Genomic DNA, 15,179 nt, shown 5'->3' with positions numbered 1-15,179 from the left:
ATATATGGCTAGCTATGTAAACTTTAACATTGATTTATCCTGCAATAGATGTCGTTCAATTGGTAACATACATTTTTTTATTTTTGTAATGCCTCTTAAGGGGAAAATAATCTAAAAGTAATGGAATGCAATCAGATTACGCAACTGCGTTTGGGTAATCCAAAAGTTACATTACTGATTGCAATTTTGCACAGGTAACTCGTAACTGGTAAACCTACCCTAACCAGAAACCATGGATAGATGGCGGGATTCGCGTAAAACTGAAAGCGTGAACCACTGCATTTAATCATGGAAAGGTGACTGGGAATATGGCCGAATACAAATAGTTTAGTTATTCTTTCCGCAAGGCAATCAAACAAGGGAAATGTCAGTATAGAGAAAAAGTGGAGTCACAATTCAACAGCCCAGACACGAGATGTAGGCACCATGGTCTACAGACAATCACGGACTACAAAAGGAAAACCAGTCACGTCACGGACACCGACGTCTTGCTTCCAGACAACTAAACACATTCTTTGCCTGCTTTTAGGATAATACAGTGCCACCAATGCGGCCCGCTACCAAGGACTGTGGGCTCTCCTTCTCCGTGGCTGAAGTGAGTAAGACATTTAAACGTGTTAACCCTCGCAAGGCTACCAGCCCAGACGGCATCCCTAGCCGCGTCCTAAAGAGGATGCGCAGACCAGCTGGCTGGTGTGTTTACGGATATATTAAATCTCTCCCTATCCTAGTCTGCTGTCCCCACATGCTTCAAGATGGCCACCATTGTTCCTGTACCCAAGAAGGCAAAGGTAACTGAACTAAATGACTATAGCCCCGTAGCAATCACTTCTGTCATCATGAAGTGCTTTGAGAGACTAGACAAGGATCATATCACTTCCACCTTACCTGTCACCTTAGACCCACTTCAATTTGCGTACCGCCCCAATAAGTCCACAGACAATGCAATCGCCATCACACTGCAGACTGCCCTAGCCCATCTGGACAAGAGGAATACTTATGTAAGAATGCTGTTCATTGGGTACAGCTTAGCATTCAAGACTATAGTACCCTCCAAACTCATCATTAAGCTTGAGGTCCTGGATCTCAACGCCGCCCTGTGTAATTGGGTCCTGGACCTCCTGACAGGCCGCCCCTTGGTGGTGAAGGTAGGAAACAACATCTCCACTTCGCTTATCCTCAACACTGGGCCCCCACAAGGGTGCGTTCTCAGCCCTCTCCTGTACTCCCTGTTCACCCATGACTGCGTGGACATGCACGCCTCCAACTCAATCATCAAGTTTGCAGACGACACTACAGTGGTAGGCTTGATTACCAACAACAACGAGACGACCTACAGGGAGGTGGTGAGGGCCCTCGGAGTGTGGTGTCAGGAAAATAACCTCACACTCAACGTCAACAAAACAAAGAAGATGATCGTGGACTTCAGGAAACAGCAGAGGGAGCACCCTCCTATCCACATTGACGGGCCAGCAGTGAAGGTGGAAAGTTTTACATTCCTCTACATGCAGATCATGGACAAACTGAAATGGTCCACCCCAACTACACCACCCAGGGCTTTCCAGAGGGTGGTGTGGTCTGCACAACGCATCACCGGAGGCAAACTACCTGCCATCCAGGACACCTACAGCACCCGATGTCACAGGAAGGCCAAAAAGATCATCAAGGACAACATCCACCCGAGCCACTGCCTGTTCACACCGCTACCATCCAGAAGGCGAGGTCAGTACAGGTGCATCAAAGCTGGGGCTGGGAAACTGAAAAATAGAAGCTGTCTCAAGGCCATCAGAATGTTAAACAGCCATCACTAACACAGAGGCTGCTGCCTACATACAGACTTTAAATCATTGACCACTTTAATAAATGGATCACTTGTCACTATAATAATGTTAACATGTCTTGCATTACTCATCTCTATATATTGTATTTTATACCATTTATTGCATCTTGCCTTTGCCGCTCAGTCATTGATCATCCATTTTTTATTTGACCTTTATTTAACTAGGCAAGTCAGTTAAGAACAAATTCTTATTTACAATGATGGCCTACCCTGGCCAAACCCGGACGATGCTGGGACAATTGTGCACCACGCTATGGGACTCCCGATTCGAACCAGGGACTGTAGTGATGCCTCTTGCACTGAGATGCAGTGCCTTAGTCCGCTGCACCACTCGGGAGCCCATATATTTATATGTATATATTCTTATTCCATTCCATTACTTAGATTTGTGTGTATTGGGTAGATGTTGTTGAATTGTTAGATTACTTGTTAGATATTGTTGCACTGTCGGAACTAGAAGCACAAGCATTTTGCTACACTCGCATTAACATCTGCTAACCATGTGTATGTGACCAATAACATTTGATTTGATTTGGATTTGATTTGATTACATTTAGAAAGTAACTTACCCAACCCTAGTCACACCCAAGAAGACTCGAAGCTGTAATCGCTGCCAAAGGTGCTTCAACAAAGTACTGAGTAAAGGGACTGAATACTTATGTACATATGATATTTTCTTTTTGTGTTATTAATACATTTGCTAACATTTCTAAAAACCTGTTTTTGCTTTGTCATTATGTGTTATTGTGTGCAGATTGATGAGAAAAAACCAGATTTAATACATTTAAGAATAAGGCTGTAATGTAACAAAATGTGGATAAAGTCAAGGGGTCTGAATACTAGGATCAGAGAAATTGCCTAGGATCAGAGAGCATGGTCAGGCCCAGGACAATTGAGATGGACGGGTGTGATTCTGACATCTAGCTGAACAGAGAGAGGACCATGGACATTCCACAGGGGAGATAAGGGAAACTCATTGGAGTCATAAAATGTATAGCTGGGGAGGTGACAGTTACAAGAGGGTGATGACCAAAGGAGGGGAGAGTATAAAATGTGTTATGAACTTTCTAAATGTATGCACTCAGCTGATGGCATCCTTGGTAATAAACACTTGAAACTTCTCTTGAGCTTTTGGTCTCAATAGCATTTTTTAAAAACAACATATTATCTCAATTACCTTGACTAACCGGTGCCCCGGCACATTCACTATGTACCGGTACCCCCTGTATATAGCCTCGCTATTGTTATTTTACTGCTGCTCTTTAATTACCTGTTACTTTTTAAAAATACATTTTACTTTCAATTTCTTACTTGACACTTATTTTTCTTAAAACAGCATTATTGGAGAATGGCTTGTAAGTATGCATTTCACTGTAAGGGTTACACCTGTTGTATTTGGCGCATGTGAAACATTTTATTTGATTTGATGACTAACGGTGCCTTACCTGAATTTCCACTCCATAACCCAGATACACTGTGATGCTGTAGATGCACTCCAGAGGAGAGTAAGGGGATGAGGAGAGAGGATTTGGAGACTCCACAATGCCCTCCATCCCAGAGAGACTGGCATTGCACTGCACTGGAGAGAGAAAGTCAGGATACTTGACTGAAAATGCACAAATATCTCAACCCTTTGGAAGTAATGCCTATGAAACACTACATTGTACATAATGTTAGGCATGCAATTCCACCATTCATTTACCTGGCATATGCACTGTGGTGATGGTTGTGGTGGTGATCAAAGTGGTTGTCGTCTCCTCCTCTGTGGGTGATGTTACAGTTTTCCCTGCTCCTGATTGGCTGGCTGGGGGCGATGAGGTCAGGGCTGTGGTTAGCATCACAGTGGCTGCAGGCTCAGTCTGCCCAAGCTGTGGTACAGCCTGAATAGGTTTGGTTGTTGTTCCTGCAATAAAGGCAGAGTGTTTAAACCAGGGATGGGCAACTGGCGGCCCACGGGCCCCCTCTTTTGTAGTCGGATCAATTTCCAGAAAGTATTCACACCCCTTAACTTTTTACACATTTTGTTGTGCTACAGTATGAATTTAAAATGGAATAACTTGAGATTTTTACTGGCCTATACACAATACTCCATAATATCAAAGTGGAAGGGGATTCTACTAAGCTAACATATGGAATTGTTTTAACCTGTTTAGGATAGGGGGCAGTATTTTCACGGCTGGATAAAAAACGTACTCGATTTAATCTGGTTATTACTCCTGCCCAGAAACTAGAATATGCATATAATTGTTTGATTTGGATAGACAACACCCTACAGTTTCTAAAACTGTTTGAATGGTGTCTGTGAGTATAACAGAACTCATATGGCAGGCCAAAACCTGAGAAGATTCCATACAGGAAGTGCCCTCTCTGACCATTTCTTGTCCTTCTATAGCCTCTTTATGGAAAATAGAGGATCTCTGCTGTAACGTGACATTTTCTAAGGCTCCCATAGGCTCTCAGAAGGCGCCAGAACGGGGAATGATGACTCTGCAGTCCCTGGGCGAAAAACAGTAGGGGATTTGGAAAGTGGTCGATCTGAGAACAATGACACGGGTGCGCACATGCATGTGAAGACACCATTTTACTTCTTTCAGTCTTTGAACGAAAACAAGGTCTCCCGGTCGGAATATTATCGCTATTTTACGAGAAAAATCGCATAAAAATTGATTTTAAACAGCGTTTGACATGCTTCGAAGTACGGTAATGGAATATTTTGACATTTTTTTTATCACATACGCGACGGCCCTTCGGATAGTGTCTTGAACGCAAGAACAAAACGCCGCTATTTGGATATAACTATGGATTATTTGGAACCAAAACAACATTGGGTGTTGAAGTAGAAGTCCTGGGAGTGCATTCTGACGAAGAACAGCAAAAGTAATCCAATTTTTCTTATAGTAAATCTGAGTTTGGTGAGTGCCAAACTTGGTGGGTGTCAAAATAGCTAGCCTGTGATGGCCGAGCTATCTACTCCGAATATTGCAAAATGTGCTTTCACCGAAAAGCTATTTTAAAATCGCACACCGCGATTGCATAAAGGAGTTCTGTATCTATAATTCTTAAAATAATTGTTGTGTATTTTGTGAACGTTTATCGGGAGTAATTTAGTAAATTCACCGGAAGTTTTCGGTGGGTATGCTAGTTATGAACGTCACATGCTAATGTAAAAAGCTGGTTTTTGATATAAATATGAACTTGATTGAACAAAACATGCATGTATTGTATAACATAATGTCCTAGAGGAGTGTCATCTGATGAAGATCATCAAAGGTTAGTGCTGCATTTAGCTGTGGTTTTGGTTTTTGTGACATTATATGCTAGCTTGAAAAATGGGTGTGTGATTATTTCTGGCTGGGTACTCTCCTGACATAATCTAATGTTTTGCTTTCGTTGTAAAGCCTTTTTGAAATCGGACAATGTGGTTAGATAAAGGAGAGTCTTGTCTTTAAAATGGTGTAAAATAGTCATATGTTTGAAAAATTGAAGATTTGGGATTTTTGAGGAGTTTGTAATTCGCGCCACGCTCTATCATTGGATATTGGCGAGGCGTTCCGCTAGCGGAACATCTAGATGTAAGATTAAGATGGTCACACAAAAATCAAAATATTTGTTTTAGTATTTGATAAAATATAGAATTCTGCCATTACTACTATAGCCCATAAGAACACATTGAATAACACATTCATAAATGGCAAAACAGACAGTCAAAAAATACATCATAAGGAATAAGGTTTTGAAATGTCTGTCCTATATATAGGACATAAGAAAGTTCAGGGAATATTTTTAGTTTTTTGTTGTCACAAAACTACCTCCATACATCCATAAAATGTTTTAATCGATACCGGGTTAACTTCAGATGATTCCTGTGACACTTGTGGGGGTTGTTGAGCAAAGCGGAGAACACCATCGTGTTTTTTCCATAGAATGGTCAATATTATTTTGGACTCTACAGACATTCTCGTGAGAAGTCTTATGGGGATGACTCATGGTCTGAAAAACACCACTGTAGCTCTATCACCTTCCACCACAGATGCGGAAGGCTGACATAGGTGGGTGCGGTGGATTGAGATGCAGCCCATGCAAAACAATTATTGTATTATGTTACTTAGATTGAAGCAAGATTCTTAAGGATTTTTTTACATTCTTTTTTAATGACTACCTCATCTCTGTACCCCACACATACAATTATCTGTAAGGTCCCTCAGTTGAGCAGTGCATTTCAAACACAGATCCAACCACAAAGATCAGGGCTGTATTCCAGTGCCTCACAAAGAGGGGCAGCTATTGATAGATGGGTAAAAAAAAGACATTGAATATCCCTTTGAGCATGGTGAAGTTATTAATTACATTTTCAATGGTGTATCAATACACCCAGTCACTACAAAGATACAGGCCTCCTTCCTCATTCAGTTGCTGGAGAGGAAGGAAACCTGGCTCCTGGATCCTTGCACAGCATTATAAGGCTGCACTGAGACAATGACTTATCAATGACCCAAGCCCAGCTCAGTTAACCTCTTACATCTAGACGTTCCGCTAGCGGAACACCTGCTCCAATATCCAATGATAGGCGTGGCGCGAATTACAAATTCCTCAAAAATACAAAAACTTAAATTTTTCAAACATATGACTATTTCACAGCATTTTAAAGACAAAACTCTCCTTTATCTAACCACACTGTCCGATTTCAAAAAGGCTTTACAGTGAAAGCAAAACATTAGATTATGTCAGCAGAGTACCAAGCCAGAAATAATCAGACACCCATTTTTCAAGCTAGCATATAATGTCACAAAAACCCAGAAGACAGCTAAATGCAGCACTAACCTTTGATGATCTTCATCAGATGACACACCTAGGACATTATGTTATACAATACATGCATGTTTTGTTCAATCAAGTTCATATTTATATCAAAAAACAGCTTTTTACATTAGCATGTGACGTTCAGAACTAGCAAACTTCCGGGGAATTTACTAACAATTTACTAAATTACTCACGATAAACGTTCACAAAAAGCATAACAATTATTTTAAGAATTATAGATACAGAACTCCTCTATGCACTCGATATGTCCGATTTTTAAAATAGCTTTTTGGTGAAAGCACATTTTGCAATATTCTAAGTACATAGCCCAGGCATCACGGGCTAGCTATTTAGACACCCGGCAAGTTTAGCCTTCACCAAAATCAGATTTACTATTATAAAAGTTTGATTACCTTTTGTTGTCTTCGTCAGAATGCACTCCCAGGACTGCTACTTCAATAACAAATGTTGGTTTGGTCCAAAATAATCCATCGTTATATCCGAATAGCGGCGTTTTGTTCGTGCGTCCCAGACACTATCCGAAATGGTAAATCAGGGTCGTGCGCATGGCGCAATTCGTGACAAAAAAATTCTAAATATTCCAATACCGTACCTCGAAGCATGTCAACCGCTGTTTAAAATCAATTTTTATGCAATTTACCTCGTAAAAAAGCGATAATATTCCGACCGGGAATCTCCTTTTCGGCAAACAGAGGAAAAATCACAAAGACGGGGGCGGCCAGGTCACGCGCCTAAGCCCACAGTCCCTTGATCGGCCACTTGAGAAAGGCGATAATGTGTTTCAGCCTGGGGCTGGGATGACGACATTCAGGTTTTTCCCGGGCTCTGAGCGCCCATGGAAGACGTAGGAAGTGTCACGTTAGAGCAGAGATCCTTTGTAAAAGATAGAGATGGCAAAGAAGTTCAAGAAATGGTCAGACAGGCCACTTCCTGTAAAGGAATCTCTCAGGTTTTGACCTGCCATTTGAGTTCTGTTATACTCACAGACACCATTCAAACAGTTGTAGAAACTTTGGAGTGTTTTCTATCCAAAGCCAATAATTATATGCATATTCTAGTTACTGGGCAGGAGTAGTAACCAGATTAAATCGGGTACGTTTTTTATCCAGCCGTGAAAATACTGCCCCCTAGCCATAACAGGTTAATCCCTACCATTGTGTCGCTGAGTTGTCATAATGCTTCAGCAAATGTACATTATCCCATGGGCGTTGGTAGACACAATGTCTACCAACGCCCATGTCACTCTAACTGCCCTGAACGCCTCTGCTGATCCTACAGCTTTTGTATGCTGTAATTGTTATATTTGTATTTATTATGGATCCCCAAGGCAGCAGCTACCCTTCCTGGGGTCCAGCAAAATTAGGATTCATAGGAATCACTACAAAACATTTTGTATGACCTGAAGCGTTTTCTTGAGTGGGCAGCTTGATGAAAGCCAGCCAATATACCTCTGTTTATATTTCATACATTGTCAAGCATTTCACACGTTATCCAGATACTGACTGTTAGCACTTGGTGGTCTACATCAGCTTCCCACCCAAATGGGCTTTAGGTGAGGCAGAAGAACCTGTAGCCATATTACTGCAACAGTATTTAACATGAGATCCTCTAAGCTTTACAGGAATGTGGTTCTGAATATCAAATGACAACACCTCCACCTGTGGCATTTCTGTATTTTATGTAGATGTTATAACCATCCATATATTGCTACCACTGTATCAAATGTATTATATAAGTGTTTCAGAGATTGTCAGAATATGAATGTCATCTGTTCCTTGCAAATTATTGATTTCATGAACCTTGTTTCTTAGGCTACATATGTTAACGTGTGTCACGTCCTGACCAGTAAAAGGGGTTATTTGTTATTGTAGTTTGGTCAGGGCGTGGCAGGGGGTGTTTGTTTTGTGTGGTTCGGGTTTTTTGTTTTATGTTCTACATTTTCTATTTCTATGTGTTTATCTAGTTTTTCTATTTCTATGTTGGGGTTTTGGTAGGACCTCCAATTAGAGGCAGCTGGTTGTCGTTGCCTCTAATTGGAGGCCATATTTAGTTGGGTTAGTTTTCTCTTGTGTTTTGTGGGTGGTTGTTTCCTGTATAGTCTGTGCACCTTACGGGACTGTTTTTGTCGTTTGTTTTGTTTTAAGTGTGTTTTCTTTAATAAATCAGAAGATGATCAATATACCCGCTGCATTTTGATCCACTCCTTACGACAAACATTACAACGTGGGCTATTTTTAGCTCTTTTCTGGGATGTTTGATTGTTTTCATTACTTTACTGGGAAGCATAGAAGAAGTAGACATGCTATTTATGTTAGTGCAGGGTGAGGTGCACACACTAGACTTCCTACTTGGGTACACCGCCTCAGTGCTAACAGTATAACTCTGGTTCATAGGCACATAATTACTGCATACAATCGCTGTAGGATTAGCAGAGGCATTCAGGGTAGTTAGAGTGACATAGACACCCCTGGAATAATGTACATTTGCAGAAGCATTATGACAACTCAGTGACACAATGGTAAGGATTAACTGAGCTGGGCTTGGGTCATTGATAAGTCATTGTCTCAACGTTGCCTTATAATACTTTGGAAGGACCCAGTAACACAAAGGATTTGGGTGGATCCCATCCTTCGTATAAAACAAGCTTTGTTTCCAGAAGGTATCACAATTGTCAATAAATGTTATACCCACAGAGCTGCAATCGTCTCGTAGCCAGTTATGGAGGGCTAAAAGTCTGTTGAAACGTTCAATGCCATGATTTAGGGAGGGCACAGGGACAGATATTATGGGGCGCTTGTTGGTGTGAAGAAGAGACCCAATCACTTCTTTAAAATCCATCATCAGCTGTTCAGCGCTGCCCTTCATAATGTCATTGAATCCCACATGAAATAAGATACTACAGGTTTAAAATGTTTGGGAGTAGCTTATTGATATTCTGTACCCGTGCTCCTGAATAGCACAACGTTTTTGCTCCAGGGACTGAGACATTTCTCACCATTGAACTGCACAATACAACCCTGCACTAACATAAATAGCATGTCTACTTCTTCTATGCTTCCCAGTAAAGTAATGAAAACAATCAAACATCCCAGAAAAGAGCTAAAAATGGGGGGGATGGAGAAATACACCCATTGAACCTTTCACAGGCCCACGAGAAGCAGGATAGCATACTCCCGCTGCTCACAGCAATAAGTCCAGACCTCCCACAGCAGGCAGTGCCCCATCAGATACAGAGAGAGGGAAAGGAGCTACTGCTGGACGAAGTCGCTGTTGGAGTCAGTGTATTTGGAGACAGCACAGTCGTCGCAGACACAGGCAATCCCAGCGATGAAAGAGAAGGTAGATCAGACACCAATGCAGTGAAGCTATTCCTTATGTCAATCTGCTCCAAACCTCTCACAGACACTGTCAGTTTGTGTAAAGAATTGCAACACTGATGGGTGTTTCACACTCAACAGTTTCCTGTGTGTACCCAAAGGACATCCAGCCACCTTGACACAACTGTGGGAAGCATTGGAGTCATCATGGGCCAGCATTTCTGTGGAGCGTTTGACACAATTTGTTGGAACATACTGCGGGAAACTTATTTGCCCATCCTTATTTGGCCATCATTGTATGTGTTGCACTGATTGAAGAGTCCCTGAGTCAGGCCAGTTCCGTTTTACTGTTATGGGGTTTTCTGTCTTTGTTACCTGTTGACCTACTTTACCGTTTTGTGAATGCCTTTTTAAATGTATTTCACTACTCGTGCTATGGAGCCTCTCTGTGTTAGGATAGGAAGGTTTTCTGTTTATATGCACCGAAGCGGCACAAACTTCAACCTGTGTGGGAGGGGAGAGAGTGACCTTTTTTGGTCATATTTTTTATTTATTTATTTATTTATTGCTTTTTTCATCAGTTTTCTCTGTTATCTTTGCAAATGCTTGGTCTGTTTTCACAACTTTCAATATTTTTGATGGCTAACAATAATAGTAATATTGGAATAGGTAGGCCTAATCCTATAAAGTTTTTATCTTGCAATACTAAGACAATGAATAATCATGTTAAGATGTCTAGGGCCTTCTCCCATTTGAAAAAACTAAAAGCAGATGTATTTTTACAAGAGACTTTATTTTACAAGAGAATTTATGCATTAAAGATCACAAGGCTACCAAACTCCAGGTGCAGTCAGGTTTTCCATTCAGACTTTAACTCCAAAGCCAAAGGGGTTGCAATTTTGGTTAGTAAAATAATACATTTCCCTACTACTAATGTTATTTCAGACAGTAATGGGAGATACTTAATCATAACTGGGACCATTTGGCAGACACCTGTAGTATTGGTAAATGAAAATGCTCCCAATTTTGATGATGTAGAATTTACCAATGGGTTGCTGGGGAAAATACCTTCTCTGAAGACCCATCTTCTGATATTTGAATTATGTTATTAGCCCGGCTTTAGACCGCTCCAACCCCAGAACTATGTCTCCTTCTGCTATGTCAAAGTTCTTCTCAGATTTTATGGTTCAGAATGGGTGTACAGATCCCTGGAGATTTAAGAATCCCTAGGCAAGAGAGTATTCTTTCTTGTCACATGTACACCATTATTTTTTTCATATTGACTTTCTTTATTGATCATAAGTTACTTCCAAATGTCACCTCTTCTGATTATTTACCCATTGTAATTTCTGACAATGGACCTTTAGCCCTCAACATAGTCCTATCAGGACAAACTCGTAATCTTCTCTGTTGGAGATTCAATTCTCTTCTCCTGTCTGACTTCTGTAACGTTATCACCATTTCTATTGATACTTTTACATTACATTACATTTAAGTCATTTAGCAGACGCTCTTATCCAGAGCGACTTACACATTGGTGCATTCACCTTATGATATCCAGTGGAACAACCACTTTACAATAGTGCATCTAAATCTTTTAAGGGGGGGGGGGGGGGTTAGAAGGATTACTTTATCCTATTCCTTAAAGAGGTGGGGTTTCAGGTGTCTCTGGAAGGTGGTGATTGACTCCGCTGTCCTGGCGTCGTGAGGGAGCTTGTTCCACCATTGGGGTGCCAGAGCAGCGAACAGTTTTGACTGGGCTGAGCGGGAACTGTGCTTCCTCAGAGGTAGGGGGGCCAGCAGGCCAGAGGTGGATGAAGGCAGTGCCCTTGTTTGGGTGTAGGGCCTGATCAGAGCCTGAAGGTATGGAGGTGCCGTTTCCTTCACAGCTCCGTAGGCAATCACCATGGTCTTGTAGCGGATGCGAGCTTCAACTGGAAGCCAGTGGAGAGAGCGGAGGAGCGGGGTGACGTGAGAGAACTTGGGAAGGTTGAACACCAGACGGGCTGCGGCGTTCTGGATGAGTTGTAGGGGTTTAATGGCACAGGCAGGGAGCCCAGCCAACAGCGAGTTGCAGTAATCCAGACGGGAGATAACAAGTGCCTGGATTAGGACCTGCGCCGCTTCCTGTGTGAGGTAGGGTCGTACTCTGCGATTGTTGTAGAGCATGAACCTACATGATCGGGTCACCGCCTTGATGTTAGTGGAGAACGATAAGGTTCTTAGCACTCTGGGAGGAGGACACAAGGGAGTTGTCAACCGTGATGGCGAGATCATGGAACGGGCAGTCCTTCCCCGGGAGGAAGAGCAGCTCCGTCTTGCCGAGGTTCAGCTTGAGGTGGTGATCCGTCATCCACACTGATATGTCTGACAGACATGCAGAGATGCGATTCGCCGCCTGCTTATCAGAAGGGGGAAAGGAGAAGATTAATTGTGTGTCGTCTGCATAGCAATGATAGGAGAGACCATGTGAGGATATGACAGAGCCAAGTGACTTGGTGTATAGCGAGAATAGGAGAGGGCCTAGAACAGAGCCCTGGGGGACAGGGGATAGGGTCAAGTGCAATCCGATCCTCATTTGCTAAGTCAAACGACACCGCTGGTCCTGCTCACACTGCCCTACCCTGTGCTTTGACCTCTTTCTCCCCTCTCTCTCCAGATGAAATCTCGCGTCTTGTGACGGCCGGCCGCCCAACAACCTGCCCACTTGACCCTATCCCCTCCTCTCTTCTCCAGACCATTTCCGGAGACCTTCTCCCCTTCCTCACCTCGCTCATCAACTCATCCTTGACCGCTGGCTACGTCCCTTCCGTCTTCAAGAGAGCGAGAGTTGCACCCCTTCTGAAAAAACCTACACTCGATCCCTCCGATGTCAACAACTACAGACCAGTATCCCTTCTTTATTTTCTCTCCAAAACTCTTGAACGTGCCGTCCTTGGCCAGCTCTCCTGCTATCTCTCTCAGAATGACCTTCTTGATCCTAATCAGTCAGGTTTCAAGACTGGGCATTCAACTGAGACTGCTCTTCTCTGTGTCACGGAGGCTCTCCGCACTGCTAAAGCTAACTCTCTCTCCTCTGCTCTCATCCTTCTAGACCTATCTGCTGCCTTTGATACTGTGAACCATCAGATCCTCCTCTCCACCCTCTCCGAGTTGGGCATCTCCGGCGCGGCACACGCTTGGATTGCGTCCTACCTGACAGGTCGCTCCTACCAGGTGGCGTGGCGAGAATCTGTCTCCGCACCATGCGCTCTCACCACTGGTGTCCCCCAGGGCTCTGTTCTAGGCCCTCTCCTATTCTCGCTATACACCAAGTCACTTGGCTCTGTCTTATCCTCACATGGTCTCTCCTATCATTGCTATGCAGACGACACACAATTAATCTTCTCCTTTCCCCCTTCTGATAAGCAGGCGGCGAATCGCATCTCTGCATGTCTGTCAGACATATCAGTGTGGATGACGGATCACCACCTCAAGCTGAACCTCGGCAAGACGGAGCTGCTCTTCCTCCCGGGGAAGGACTGCCCGTTCCATGATCTCGCCATCACGGTTGACAACTCCCTTGTGTCCTCCTCCCAGAGTGCTAAGAACCTTGGCGTGATCCTGGACAACACCCTGTCGTTCTCCACTAACATCAAGGCGGTGACCCGATCCTGTAGGTTCATGCTCTACAACATTCGCAGAGTACGACCCTGCCTCACACAGGAAGCGGCGCAGGTCCTAATCCAGGCACTTGTTATCTCCCGTCTGGATTACTGCAACTCGCTGTTAGCTGGGCTCCCTGCCTGTGCCATTAAACCCCTACAACTCATCCAGAACGCCGCAGCCCGTCTGGTGTTCAACCTTCCCAAGTTCTCTCACGTCACCCCGCTCCTCCGCTCTCTCCACTGGCTTCCAGTTGAAGCTCGCATCCGCTACAAGACCATGGTGATTGCCTACGGAGCTGTGAAGGGAACGGCACCTCCATACCTTCAGGCTCTGATCAGGCCCTACACCCAAACAAGGGCACTGCGTCCATCCACCTCTGGCCTGCTGGCCCCCCTACCTCTGAGGAAGCACAGTTCCCGCTCAGCCCAGTCAAAACTGTTCGCTGCTCTGGCACCCCAATGGTGGAACAAGCTCCCTCACGACGCCAGGACAGCGGAGTCAATCACCACCTTCCGGAGACACCTGAAACCCCACCTCTTTAAGGAATAGGATAAAGTAATCCTTCTAACACCCCCCCCCCCTTAAAAGATTTAGATGCACTATTGTAAAGTGGTTGTTCCACTGGATATCATAAGGTGAATGCACCAATTTGTAAGTCGCTCTGGATAAGAGCGTCTGCTAAATGACTTAAATGTAAATGTAAATGTAAGTGGGCAGGTTGTTGGGCGGCCGGCCGTCACAAGACGCGAGATTTTAAATCAGATTTTAAATCAGACAAGCTGAACCTCTCATTATCTCTTATGGGAATCACTTAACCTGTTAGGGCTAGGGGGCAGCATTGACACGGCTGGATAAAAAACATACCCGATTTAATCTGGTTACCACTCCTACCCAGTAACTAGAATATGCATATACTTATTACATATGGATAGAAAACACCCTAAATTTTCTAAAACTGTTTGAATGGTGTCTGTGAGTATAACAGAACTCAAATGGCAGGTCAAAACTTGAGAGATTCCTTTACAGGAAGTGGCCTGTCTGACCATTTGTTGAACTTCTTTTCCATCTCTATCATTTACTAAGGATCTCTGCTCTAACGTGACACTTCCCACGTCGTCCATAGGCGCTCAGAGCCCGGGAAAAAACAGAATGTCGTCATTCCAGCCCCAGGCTGAAACACATTATCGCCTTTCTCAAGTGGCCGATCAAGGGACACTAGCCGCCCCCGCCTTTGGGATTTTTTCCTCTGTTTGCCGAAAAGGAGATTCCCTGTCGGAATATTATCGCTTTTCTACGAGAAAAATGTCGTAAAAATTGATTTTAAACAGCGGTTGACATGCTTCGAAGTACGGTAATGGAATACTTAGAATTTTATTGTCACGAATTGCGCCATGCGCGTGACACTTCTTTACTATTTCGGATAGTGTCTGGAACGCACGAACAAAACGCCGCTATTCGGATATAACGATGGATTATTTTGGACCAAACCAACATTTGTTATTGAAGTAGCAGTCCTGGGTGTGTATTCTGACGAAGACAACAAAAGGTAATGA

The 15,179-nt window shown here is 43.5% G+C and overlaps 1 protein-coding gene across 3 annotated transcripts in view; it reads right to left on the bottom strand.

Annotated features, from left to right (window-relative positions):
- Window positions 1–15,179, bottom strand: part of LOC106583888 (seizure protein 6 homolog) — a 133,766-nt gene that overhangs the window by 103,586 nt on the left and 15,001 nt on the right. For all 3 annotated transcript variants that reach the window (XM_014168513.3, XM_014168514.3, XM_014168512.3), the window contains 2 exons: window positions 3,543–3,743; window positions 3,286–3,419 (listed from right to left, as the gene is read on the bottom strand). In XM_014168513.3, coding sequence (XP_014023988.1) covers window positions 3,286–3,419; window positions 3,543–3,743 — 335 coding nt within the window. The remainder of the gene's footprint in view (window positions 1–3,285; window positions 3,420–3,542; window positions 3,744–15,179) is intronic.

This window comes from Salmo salar, chromosome 23, assembly GCF_965601325.2.
Source record: "Salmo salar chromosome 23, fSalSal1, whole genome shotgun sequence".
In the NCBI taxonomy this organism is placed as follows: Eukaryota; Metazoa; Chordata; class Actinopteri; order Salmoniformes; family Salmonidae; genus Salmo; species Salmo salar.
Note: the sequence above shows the minus strand (reverse complement) of the source record. Positions and strands in the feature narration are given on the sequence as shown.